This window comes from Humulus lupulus, chromosome 8 (assembly GCF_963169125.1).
Source record: "Humulus lupulus chromosome 8, drHumLupu1.1, whole genome shotgun sequence".
In the NCBI taxonomy this organism is placed as follows: domain Eukaryota; kingdom Viridiplantae; phylum Streptophyta; class Magnoliopsida; order Rosales; family Cannabaceae; genus Humulus; species Humulus lupulus.
Window position 1 is genome coordinate 114133218 of NC_084800.1, and position 13952 is coordinate 114147169.

Here is a 13952-nt window from a genome sequence, read left to right on the forward strand (position 1 = left end):
TTATATGTCAATTTGGAATACCCTGGGAGATAGTCGTCGACAACGGCACTCCGTTCCAAAATGCAAAGGTACAAGAACTATGCGACACGTACAAGATCAAGCTAAGTTTCGCCTCTGTTACTTACCCACAGGGCAATGGTCAAGCAGAGGCTTCCAACAAAGTCATCTTTGCCAACATTAAGAAGAATTTGGAAGACAAAAAAGGAGCATGGGTAGAAGAATTACCGAAAGTGTTATGGGCTTATAGAACAACAAAAAGATCCTCCACGGGGGAGTCTCCCTACGCCATGGTTTATGGAACAGAAGCTATCATTCCAATAGAAGTCGGTCTGCCTACACTTCGGACAGAGATTGCATCTGACCCAACAACGAACACCATTCAATTACTGCACAACCTAGACCTTCTAGAAGAAACACGTGCAATGGCCCAAATGAGACTAGAAAATTATCAGAAGGTAGCAGAACGCTACTACAACAAAAGGGTCCACTTACGCACATTTCAAGAAGGAGATTGGGTTCTGCGTAAGGTCACTGGCAACAAAAAGAAGCTAGAGCCTAACTGGGAAGGGCCTTTCCAAATCATCAAAGTATTAGGCAGAGGGTATTACACTCTAAAGAGTGTACGTAGTGGGAAAATCGTACCCCGTACTTGGAATTCAATGTCTTTAAAGCAATACTATTGCTAATAGCTGTACTGTGCAATTCAAAAGTAATACAACAACTTTCCATTTTTTCACATGCTTTTAAATTTTTCTTATGTATTCAATTCCTTGACGTTATTTTCAACCACATTACACCAAGTCCGACACGTGGTAATTCACTTTTTACTCAAGGGGGTTCCTCAATTATATCCTCACCTAACTTTGTAACGTTAATCACGTGTACGCAAAAACCACCTACCATAATGGCTATAAATAAACAATCATCTAATGCATAAAGTTACCACCACATACACCGCATGACTTACATCTCAAAACACATGCCTACGCTTCAATAAACAAAAAGCGATGATAAAAAATAGCAAGGTTCGCACCCTGCACGTTCGAACCAGACTGAATCTCAACAATTCATGGCAACAAGGCCACTACACACAGCATATGTACAAGATCCTACCGCTTCTGCGTGTACGCTTCACTGGATTTTGTACCGCATTCTAATCTGACTTGACTAAGCTCACAGGGAGCTACGGCCATCCATTTTGCAGTCTAATCTGCCCTGACTATGCTAATCTGGCCGACCAATGGAGGTGCACTGCAAATCCTACCCTCTTACCCGCATAAGAGGAGCGCCTCCAGCCGTTTAATCTGCCCTGACAATCACAGCAGAACCACCTGCTGTCATGCTTCAGATTCCTCTCCAATGTACACCAACTGGTTTGGCAATCCAAGGCCGGGAGGAACTTTTCCCGCAATCGCACCCATATCCTGCACAATGAGTGCCTCTGACAGGATGCACGGAAGCCCAAGCTCCCCCCACCACACTACACGGTATGAGTGCACTGGAAAGATACCTGCCCCACAATCTTGACCTTTTTGCATCTGCTTCGGTGCCCTGCTCTACGCTATGACCTCCGCACTCGGTCCGGATCATGTCAACCCCTCTGATCTAATGGGAAAGTTTCCATCCCCAGGGGCATGACCAGACCCGAACAAGACCACTACAACTACTACACATGCGTAAGGAGGTGCACCACCCAGCAATATTGCTCACATCGCGGGAGTAAGACACAGTTATCACAGCAACTTAAATTAGCAGATGCTAAGTGTGGGCACACACACATTTACTCAATTCCTCTCTCAATATTTGTACAGTAACTTCAATTGACAAATGCTAAGCATGGAATCAAAAGTCGATATACACTCAAAAAATAGCAATAAATCAGAAGTTGTTATTTATAAGTTATATTACATTAATGGCAATATCCACCCCTGACTTCATAATTGCTCTATTCTCTTGTCCATAATTAATCCCATTCGATACGACGTATGTACTCTACCATCGCACTCTCTAGCATCGGATAGCCTAACCCGTAGCGTTCATAAGATATATAGTACGGGATGCCACTTCTGATAAGCTCTTCCAGAGCCCACGTTGAGTAAAGCCACTGTGGGTTGTCAAAGATTCTCCTTAAAAAGGGAACCTTCGTCCACTCACGGTGCTCACCTGCAACGACAATGTTGTCAGCCCCAACCCATCACCAAAACACAAAGATGGAACAATCATACAACACTTAACTGGGCATCCTCTCCCACCATCTGTATAATCTTTCGCTGTATTTCGCACGCAAAGGCCTAAAGGATCTATGAAGCTCCTGATCCAAGTACGTCATACGACATACGCCTGTCAACACGCATTCAATTAAGCCCTAAACGACAACAAACCCATACAGTACACACACCAAGGCAACTAACAATGTGTTCTATTACAATCAATTACAAACTAACGGCCTGGAGAGCCCAAAGAATTTATTTACAGAAGTTAATGACAAAAGCTAACAAAACAAAAGTGAGTCGTTTATTCTACGGCACCTCTTTCACCCTCTGACTTGCCCTCAGCTACAGAGGCAGAACCTGATGCTTTTTTATCAGAAGCCACGTTGGCAACACTATCTTCAGCAGCTTCCCCGTTGGCATTATACATCGATCCCAGCGTATCGCCCCTCAGCTTCAATTTCTCCAGATGACACGGCGGATAAGAAATCTGCAAATCCCCAAGCTCATTCAAATACTTGTTGACATCATACTCTCCTATCTTTACATCAACGTTCTTACAATACATCTCTAGTTTTGCCCATTTCTCCTCGGGGGTCTGCTTCTTATTACGTAATGCCAAATCCAGATACTTGGCAGTGTCCACCTCTGCCACTCTCGCAAGCTTGCGTTCGGTGATCTCTCGATCTCGAATATGCTGCCTAGTGGCTTCAACAGCTGCCTCTGCTGCCCTCTGTAAAAACAAAAAACATCACGGAATCAACACACGTGTTTTATGGGCCCATTAATTTTCTAATGCATCAATAACAAAAGATGAGTCACGTACCTCTTCTGCTTCCTTCAACTTCTTCCCAAACAGAAGTTCAGTTTCTAACTTCTGCTTCTTGGCCTCTACTGCGCTGGCCTCAAGACTGTTCGCCCTTTGCTCCAGCTCTTTTTTCTCTTTCTCTAAGGTCTCCTTATCAAACTGCAACAACACAATATCTTTTTCAAGGTCGCTCATCATACTGCTAAGCTTCTCCATGCGGGCTTCATGCTGAACGCAGAATTGACTTTTTTCCATCCACTTATTGGTCATATCCACCAAGTCAGCTTTCAGTTTGTCTCGCTCTACTTCAAGCCCGACAGTGCTTACCAGCTTCTCCTCCGTGGCGGCCACCCTCTTTTTCGCCTCTGCCAACTCTGTTTCTAGCCTCTTGATGGCCTCCACCAGCACATCTCGATTCGCCTCAGCCATCTTTCTCCCTGACCGCTCCTCTTCTAATTTCGCCATCTGCTCTGCCAATTTCGCTCCATTCTGCATAGCCGCCGCATACTCTCGCCTTGCAGCCGAAGCACATACATAGCTCTGTGACAAATCGATTATGCCCATTACAAATAACATTACACACATATAAAAAAATGCGAAAAGAGCCTAATTTTTTAATTAACTAACCATCTAGATATGGTCTGATACTTGCTGCAACAAATCGCCTTGTCCACTTAAAGATCCAATTGCTTCTGTAGGTAGATGGGGTCTGCTTATGCGTAGCATTTCTTCCATGACTTCGTTAGATGCAGAGGGGCCATATTCCGACATTACTCCTGTTCTGTCACTTGCTTCTCCCCCTGCAGATGCAGCCGCAGAAGCAACGGGGGCAACTGGCTTCTCACCTTCTGCTAACGTCGATACCGTAATGCTATCAGACGACAACGCAACTGTCCCCGCGCCAGAAGAATGTGTCTTCAAAGGACGTACAAACAAGCTATCATCCTCACTCAAATCACTAGGGAGGTACACTGGCGTCTGCACGGCAGAAGACGTGAGCTGCTCCAAGAAAGCGCTAGGAGATTCAAAAGTGTTAGTACCCTTCGGGGACACAGCAGTGACATCTCCTGGATGAAACTCAGAAGCGGTAGGCAGCAATGAAGAAACGTCAACACTTGTTACTTTGACAGCCCTGATTCCTGGCCCCCAGGGATAGTTTCGGACTCAACGACCTTACTTGCCTCAACTGGCAGAGAAATGATATCCGCAGATTCAAAACCCTCCCCGAAAGCATCCTCTAGAAGCTTGTTTTTACGAGAGGCAGAGGAAGGGCGCCTGCCCTCTGAGCCACGTTTATGGCCAACGGCAGACCCTACAGCTAAATCAGAAGCAGAGGTCAATGCCTCTGACAGCTTCGCGCAGACAGCAGGCGACTTCACCTCCATCGGTAAGCCATCTTGCACTCCGTCTCCAGTCGCCTCTCCTGGTAATTTGGAAGGAGAAGAGGAAGCGCCCTCTACATGAGCCACCCCTTCTGAGCCCGCTACCAAGAAAGATCCAGTTGCAGAAGTAACAGAAGGTGCCCCAGGTAAATGCCCAGCAGGGGTAAATCCCCGTGGCTTTTTGCACAACGAGAGGGCCTGACCTGTTGGCAATTTACCGGGGGAAAGTTTGGGGATTGCTAGAGCAGATCCTTGAGGAGTGGGGACAGAGCCTTTCGGGATCCGAAGCTTCGACGAAATGCACTTCCCGTCGTCCGAATCTTCGGAAGAGGACTCCTCACGCTCCTTTCTTTTTCCCAAGGCATCTGTAGGCAAAGGCACTTGCTGAAGAGGCTTGATTTGCAGAGCGTCAGAAGGCGTGGACGACCGCCCTTGGATGCGAGAAGAACTGCGCGATAGGCCGGACTTGTCAGGGGAAGACTCTGTAGCCAGGCCAGAACCCTCCTTCTTTTTACCCTCTGGGACCCCTTGACGCTTGGCACACGCGTTGAAGGTTTCAGTGCACGCCCTTTCAAACTCAGCTTTCGTCAGTGACAGAGTTAAAGGAGTAGGAGGAGATTTCTTCAGGAAAGCTCCCAGCTGCTTCGCGCATGCCGCAGTAATCTTACCTAGGGCCATGTCACCCTTCTGCGATCTAACCCGCACAGCTCCAGGGTCGACTCGATCCACGAAGCAGAGCCGAGTCATAATCTGCATACAGTAGGAGTTCAGTACACCCTTGATACTAATGGCATTCTCCTTAGATTCGTGAAGAAGCCCCTTCTCTGTCAGCTTGCTCTGTCGCTCAGAACTCATGTTGACCTGAGGCCAAGAAAAATCTGGTACGAAAAACCGAAGCAGCAGTACAGAGAGTTAAAATACTCGACAATCATCCAGATACGATTAATGCACATTAAAATTAATGAAAAACATGACTCACCTTTTATAAACACCCTGGCTAGAGGAAAAATTTCCTGAGGCACGTACTCAGGGTACCATGCTCCTCCAACAGCAAAGAAGTATTTATCCCAATTTCGATGGGAGCTATCGAAATCGGTGAACATTGTCCGATCCTTTTTGGGAGAGAGGTAGAAAGTTTTCCAAGGCTTTCCCTCTATCACCTTGTTCGTAGACTTGGTGAAGCACGCGTAAATGTCGTCCGATTGAATATTGACATTCCTAAGGCTCCCTATCATCTGGGCCCCGACTATAGATTGAATGGCATTTGGAAGAAATTGCGAAATGTGAGCCCCGGAGTTTGAAATTATCTGAACAAGCAGCGTCGGGAGAGGGAAGCAGAGCCATTCGATATGTCTCAAGCTCATGACTGTCTCAGTAGGCTTCACTACGTCCTTAAATCGCCATTCTCGAAGCTCGGCCTCCGAGAGCATCCTCACCGTCACATTGTCTGGAATGTCGAACGATTTGCGCATGCGTTCGAACGCATTTTTGTATCCATCACAATCCGTAGGGTCGGGAGATGAACGAGAAGACATTATCACACCGAATGGGATGATTGACGAAGGTTTGAGCTGGAGAAAATCTCTAGGGTTTTCTTTGAAGCTTCTCTCTGGAAGATGGAACAAAGTTTGGAAATCTGAATGAGAATTATTTTGAAACAAAATCTACTTAAATGAGAGGTGAAATTTTGAACCAAACGTTTTACTCGGTAACTGTGTACGCATTAAGTATAACCTGTCAGGTAATCAAATGATCATGTACCTACGGATTGCCTCGGTTTACGGAGAACGACGGCTTTAGGCGAACCTTTTGGTGTTGAAGAGTCAGCCCAAGATTCTAACAGATTAGCATACCACATCTGTCCAAAGCTTGGGCCAGGGGGCATCTGGTGGGCCCAAAATGTTCGGCCCAAAAACACTTGCCTCATTTATCAAATATTCAAAACGGAGCGTTTAGACAAAGGGATGTTCCAAAGGCAGAAGCTGCAGGTCAGAGGCAATCCGCGCCTCTGACCTCTGAGTGAGACATCTTAAAAGTTGGTATTTTTAGAAGGAAATTTAGTTATTCTCCTTCCTCATTTTCAGGGTCCACTTGAACCAACTAACTGTTTTGTATATTTCATCCTATAAATATGAGATTTTGAGGAGGAAAAAGGCATCGAACTTTAAACTGACTTAAGCATCGGAGTGTCTTTCTTGCAGGAAATCCCGACGAGTCAAAGGCAGATTTCATCACCGGAGAAGAAGCAAGTCGCCAAACATTGTCGGGTCTTTACCTCCATAAATAGAAAGACAAATTGTTGCCCCAACAATTATGAATGCAACAACTTATTGGAATTTCAGAACAATTTCCACCGTTTCCATAGAGTTGTCAGAACTCGGATCAATAATTAACAAAACTAGAGCTTGTCTAAGTTCAACTACTCTGTATTGCTTCAGAGAGTCGATATTTGCATGATTGAAATCTTGTATAAGACCCCGCCGTGAAAGATTGCTTGCTTTTTCCTAGCTTACTGGCATTGTGTGTCGAGTAAATTTTAATAATCAACTTCTATCAAACAAATGTTCTTTGCAGCTTCTATGTTTCGAAAGCAGAGCTTGTGTTGGTCTCAACACAAATATTTTGCTTCTGCTGCCCTAGGATTGAATTTCTTGGAATAGTGCTATTAATTTTAGTAATATCTTTACCATGATCCTTGCAAGGGAAACGATATAGGAAAGGGTAGGACTTATATATATATATATCCGTTTACCCTATAGTTCTTTTAGCCAAAATCTTTCATAATCGTGTTCACTCTTTCTTTTGACTTTTACATGTTATATTTATTTTTATACATACGGCTTTCATGGCCAAAACCGAATATATCCCAGTACACGCAGACAAAACCACACCAAACCCAAGACACGCCATACTTATCCCACTCCACACTACAAAAACGACCAAAAGAAAAAAAAAAAAAAACCAGAGCCCGGAAGAGAAACTAGCCAGAAATCTCAATGGACTTGGCCTCGGTCTTCTTTTCCTCCTCTTTAGGCACAACCACAGTCAGAACCCCATTCTCCATGCTAGCTTTCACCTGGTCCACCTTGGCATTCTCCGGCAACCTGAACCTCCTCACGAACTTGCCACTGCTCCTCTCGACCCGGTGCCACGTGCCATTCTTCTCCTCTTTCTCTAGGCTCCTTTCGCCACTTATATGGAGCACTCTTCCCTCTTCGACCTCAACCTTCACCTCTTCCTTCTTTAGCCCAGGAAGGTCAGCCTTAAACACATGGGCTTCCGAGGTCTCCCTCCAGTCAATTCGGGTGTTGGCGATGGCGGCCGTTTCCCGGGCAGAGGAAGGGACACTGACAACAGAGGTGTTGAAAGGGAAGCCCTCTAAAGGGTCCCAGATGTCGAGCGAGAAGGGATCGTAAACGTTGCTTCTTCGGCCACCGAAGAGATTGAGAGCCATTGTTCAAGAATTTCGTTTGGATTGGGATTTGGAAATGAAAGGAGTAATGATAAGGTTAATATTTTTTCAGAGAGAGAGATAGGGCTTTCTTTTCGTTATAATATGAGTGAGGATGGGATGAGGCGTATATATAGTACGGTGGAGAATGGAGATAAGTGTGGGCAGTTCTTGACGTTTCAAGATGCTTTCGGTAAGCTTCTACACATTCCTACTCATCGCGTACGTGTCTTTACACTCTTAAGCCATTTTCCTCTTAGGAGTTACGTGTCCCAAATTGTAAAATTTACTTATAATACATGACTGAGATTTTTCCTTTTCTATTTAGGGAAAGTGATAAAGATAGACAATCAACATCCTCTGTCCATGAAAGTAAAACATAACTCACATTTTAAGTGTAGTGTTCACAATAGAGCATTGTTATAATAATGCATAAACCAATATTATTTCACGTGGTACATATGAATAGATGAATTTAAAATATTTAATTTTAAATTCAACTAGTTTTAATATTTTACTTCAAATAATATCAGATATCATATTATAATATCTTAGCAATATTCAACATTATTGTATTGAATGTATTTTTCTTCCCAATAATTAGGTTCAGGATATTGATCTTGGACCTGGGCAATTGGAGCCCATTGAGGATCAAACGGCTTTGGATTGGGCCCAAGTTCATCTCTGTGTACAATCTAATTTCTCTTGAAGCCAATCCAGGATTCTCTGGTTTGTTGCCTTGTACAGTCCAAGCGCTTCCTCTTCAGAACGATATCGTCTATACTCGAGGCTCGCTAGTTGTCAACAAATTGAGATCAGGGGCTAGGAGCATGCCAGTCCAAGAAATGTCTCTCATGCACGATGTCTAGGAAAATATGACGTACATACTTCTAGTCTATTGACATATCCTACCCGTTGTTACATCGACAATTCTCTTTTCCTTCTATTAGATTCTCCTTGCAAGTCTAATAGTAAATGTGTAGATTGCTCACACCAACAACTAAAACCACAAGTAAGGATCTCCATTGGAGGCTTCTCACGATTAAACAATTGGGAACAACCTCTTTTTACCCCTCTTTATATCTCTTCTGTGTAAAAAACAAACATGCGTACATAATGAAAATTTATAGTTTTAATAGATTGTTTTATTAATTTAAGGAATTTTTTTAAATATTTAATAAAATATACTTTTAAAATTAATTAAAAATAAATATTTATTAGTTATATTAATATAAATTCACATATTATAAAATATAATTATTATAATAATATTCAACATAAAATTATATATATAATAATATTAATATAAATTTAAATTCAAATTTAAAATGTTATAAAATATTATTACGATAATAATATATAATCCTAATTTTGTATTAATTGTATTAATATGAATTCAAATATTATAATAATAATAATATTTAATACAAGACTAAATACTTAATATTTATATTAATATAAATTTAAATATTATAAATTTCATTATAATAATAATATACAAAACATAATCTTAATTTTAATTAAAAATATTATCATTTATGTTTAAAAAGATTATCATATTATATATATGTATTTTTTTTTAAAATATAAACAATGTTTTGGTTTAATTTTTTATTTAATATGATTATGTCATTCTTTTATATGTAATATTATTTTATTTATTTAAAATTTATATGACAATCATACAAATTTAATAAAAATAATTAAAAAATTTATAAGAAAATTAAGTAAACGTGTATTACATGTTGTTTGTATTTGGTATATATATATGTATATATATACTAAGTAGAAGCAACATGCAATGCACGTTTGTTTAGTTTTAAAGTTGTAAATATTGTCTATAATTTTAATAAAAACTGGTTCACTGTTATTAAATATATATATAATAGAATGAATTATAGTTCTACAATATATATAAATATTTATATTAATAATCTCTACATATATGACATCTAAATACAACATATATATATTTACATAGCTACATGACATATATATAATACAATATTATTTAAAAAGAAATTAATAATAGAAATAATATAAGAATAGAAAAAGTCATAGTGTAGACAGTAGTATAATGCATCAATTATTTTTAGTTTATAATTGTACATCCTGGTATTCAGCCCAGGTCTTTCAGGCAGCTCGAGTACAGCAGGCTAGCTAAGAATAGTACTAAAGGATCTACCAGTTGTTATTTCCTCTGTGAAGGCAGTGCGACTCCCTAGGTTATAACACGAGCTGAGGAATACGAAGCATTAAGACACGAGCTGGAGATGCATATGAAGCACAACGTCCTTGAAGCGAGCTGAAGTTATGTTCAGGTCCGGGTACGCTACAAATCTGCCATTTCCAGGAACTTTTATAAACCATAATACGTTATATAAACGTGCGTGATCAGACATCACATGTTCGATTATCGCTGAATTCTCGGACACGTAATATAAACGTGCGTGATCAGACATCACATGTCCGATTATGCCAGACGACCCATGATCATTTTTACCTAATGATTAGACCATACCTTAATGTAAATTATAATATTCATCATTTGTGTAAGACAAGTGACAGGAAGGATTTGTATTCACTTGATGACCCCGACCCCTATCTTGGGATGGTTCTTCTATAAATACCAAGACCTTGGATATGGAAGGGGTTGGCTTCTTTATCTGTAATGCAATACTCTGCAAAAATATAGAGAGATATACAATAATAATATCGACTCGTGGACTATGGGGATTTTAGCCTTTGAACCACGTAAAAAAGAAATGAGTGTTCTTGATATTTCATTTCTAACATCCCTAAGTGTTATTTTCCTAGTTACGGTTTATCCTTAAGTACTAATTTATTCCAGCTAATTTCGTAATACAATGTTGGCAAAAAACTGCGTCAACAGTTTGGTGCTTTCATTGAGAGCTGCAAATTAGTGCTATTGAAAAAGATTCAGAACAAAGTTCATCATGGTGGTCACTTGTTCAAGGCACGGTAACGAAACGGATCAGCAAGGTGGGCAGGAGGCTCACCATACCGCTGTTTCTGACGAACAAAACCCAGAGATTTAGCAGTTGTCGGGAAAACAACCGATGGGCCACGACGACACTGGAAGTTCAGTGCCTCTACCATTGAATCCGAACCTGGATTACTTGATTGCAGTGGAGTTGGAGTATGCAGTTGAGGAGCCATCTAGCTAAAGCAAACAAGCAAATCAAGGAGGTCTTGGCTCAGCTACCCCGTCTTGCAACCGACGTTAACATCGGAAAGAGGCAAGGCGAGACTCGTAAGTATCGCTGGGATAGTCGACCCAGGCCGAGTCAATCGGTTAGAACCTCAACTCCAAGTTCTACACCCGTTTCACACAATCACCAAGAACCCCCGTTTGGTGGCTTTCCCAGAGATCACAACGAGTCAGTCGGTCGGTCAAAACCTCGACTCCAAGTTCAGAGCCACCGTCAAATGCACCCAGAAGCGCCCATGGCAACCCACATAGAAGGTCAAGGACGAAATCACAAAGACAGTATGTCCTGACCGACCTCCCCGTGCCGCGAAGAAATCGCCAAACACAGGGAATCAGAAATGGTGGAGCAGAGCGACCACGGGCTAGTTTGGTCCGACCTGATGGGAAGAGAATCTCCTCACCGATTAGACATCCTCCATTGCCGATAAGGCATCCATCTCCACCTCGTTCAGCTCGAAATGTTCCTACCTACGGAAACAGCAGGAGGAATCCTCCTCTAGCTGCCCCTATTCATGTCCCGCGAGCACGCGGGAATATCCCAGATCCTTATCCTCGACCGCAAGCTCTGAGCTTCTCTAATGGAAGCTATTGGACGGAGGGCCATCGAAGTGATAGGACCAGCGCAGATTTGAGGAATTAGCTGAGTTCAGCTCAGAATCCTCAAGTTGATCCGTAGATCGACCTGCGAGATCGCCTGAATTCACAGAGGAGAAATCTATCTCGCGATGGAGTCAATGGCACTCACCACGAGGGAAGTCCTTCCGAAGTACGTGATAACAGGAATGTCCCACCAAACCAAGTTCGAGCTTGGAGAGACAATAACCCGCCAAACGTGTACGACCAATTGGAGCTGTTGAACAGCCCCAGGGAGCCAAGGACCAAACCCTCGAGAGATTAGCCCAGATGGAGGAGCTGATGAAAAGACTCCTATCAGAGAAGGAAAAAGATGAGTATGACTCAGGGGATGAGCCCGAGCTCTTCGCCCCCAACATCACAGCAACATCACACCCGCCAGGTTTCAGGATGCCTCATTTATCGAAATTCGATGGAGATGGAGATTCGTTCGACCACTTGGGAATGTTCAATACTCTAATGATGGCCCATAAGTATTCCCTTCGACTCTGGTTAGACCGACGAGGCAATGGTCAAGCAACAAAAAATACATTCTATCAACTCGTGGAAGAGCTTCTCCGCTGAATTTAAGAGGGCGTTTCGGGCTTCTCAAGCAGCTCGGATCATGGCAGACTCCCTTGCAAACGTAAAGCAGCAGCCCAGGGAACCTTTGAAAGTTCTAGGCTTATGGCGATGAAAACAGGAATCCTGGTTGGGGGCGACCTATGGAAAGAAATCCAGAGAAAGGGTGCCAACACTGTGGAAGAGTTCCTAAACAGGGATCAAAGGTGGATCAACTTGGAAGAGGTGCGAGCTTCGGTCGCAAGAACCAGCCAAGTCCCTGCCCATCCCGTTGGAGCGGTAACGGACATTGCAGCTACAGCTCAAACTGTTACCCAGGATAACCAAGGGGGAGGGAGCAAGAGGAAGGGAAGTGGTGAGGGCGACCAGAATGGTTCAAAGAAAAATAAGCCCGTGGAGAAGTTCAAACCAATCTATGTGACTTACGCTGACCTCACGGATACCAGAGAGCGCATCTTGTTGGAAAATTCTGCCCGCCTTTCGTGGAAGAAGCCGGAGCCTCTAAAAAATCAAAGGGCGAAGAGAGACCCTTAAAAAAAAATTCGATTCCACAATGACATTGGTCACAACACCGATGACTGCAGGAATTTGAAGGATGAGATTAAGACACTCATCAGGGCCGGGTCTCTGGCTCAATATGCCTGGAATCGAATCACGTCTAATCAGCTCACTGGGCAAAACATTCAATCAGCTCCGGAAGTCCTCGTAAATCAGACTGGAGCTCAGGTGAATCAAGATACCCATCCCCCAATAATAGGGGGAGAGATAGCAATCATATATGGAGGCCTTCATCTGGCAGGCATGAGCAAAGGTGCCCAGAAGAGATATATCAATGAGCTAAGGTCTCACAATGGAGCTGAGTTTGTCCCGGGGCAACGTTTATCTAAGAAGCAACGATTGGAGAAGCAAGCAATCAGTTTTACAGAAGAAGATGCCAGTCATGTCCAGTTCCCGCATAACGACCCTCTGGTCATAACCTTCCAGCTCACCAATCGGAGAGTTAGACGGACACTGGTTGATAACGAGAGTTCTGTGAACCTGCTATTTAGGTCCACACTGGAGAAAATGGGATTGTCTGTGACCGAGCTGAAGGCAACCTCCATGATGCTGTATGGATTTTCTGGCGAGGGATCGGCAGCTATCAGAATGATCGAGTTAGTGATAACCTTAGGTGAGGGACCATGAACTGTTTCCAAGCTGCTTGAGTTTGTGGTCGTTGATTGTCCAACCCCGTATAATGCAATCTTAGGAAGACCCATGCTGATGTCATTCGAAGCCATAACATTTGTCTGCCACCTCGTGATCAAATTCCCATCATCTACGAGAATATGTATTGTCCGAGGCGATCAGCTTGCTGCCAGGGAATGCTATAGCATTTCCATGAAGGGAAAATCACAACCCGGGCAGCAGACGATGGCCGTGCAGGATGGGGGCGAGGAATCCCAAGAAGTGAGAATTGTTCCTGGGAGGGAAGAACCTCAGTAAGTCAGTGGCAGGGGTGCCATCCAGAGCGATGATATTGATCCACGAATAGGCGAAGATAGATCCGAGCTCCAAGCTATCGAAGAACTCAAAGAAGTAAACGTCAACCCCAAAGATGCTTCGAGGGTAGTTAAGCTCGGGAATAATCTTGAGACTGAGAAAAAGGCAGAGCTGGTAAATTTTTTACAGGATA

At 42.9% G+C, this 13952-nt stretch overlaps 1 protein-coding gene across 1 annotated transcript; it reads right to left on the reverse strand.

The window, feature by feature from the left end:
- Positions 1–7110: 7110 nt before the first annotated feature.
- On the reverse strand, positions 7111–7971 carry LOC133798340 (18.1 kDa class I heat shock protein-like). Its single transcript, XM_062236577.1, has one exon. The coding sequence runs from the start codon at positions 7852–7854 to the stop codon at positions 7381–7383; it is 474 nt and encodes a 157-aa protein (XP_062092561.1). The 5' UTR covers positions 7855–7971; the 3' UTR covers positions 7111–7380.
- Positions 7972–13952: the final 5981 nt, after the last annotated feature.

What these genes read in the sequence shown, in the direction of transcription:
- LOC133798340 (XM_062236577.1), bottom strand. Translation starts at nt 7,854, where the DNA reads ATGGCTCTCAATCTCTTCGGTGGCCGAAGAAGCAACGTTTACGATCCC.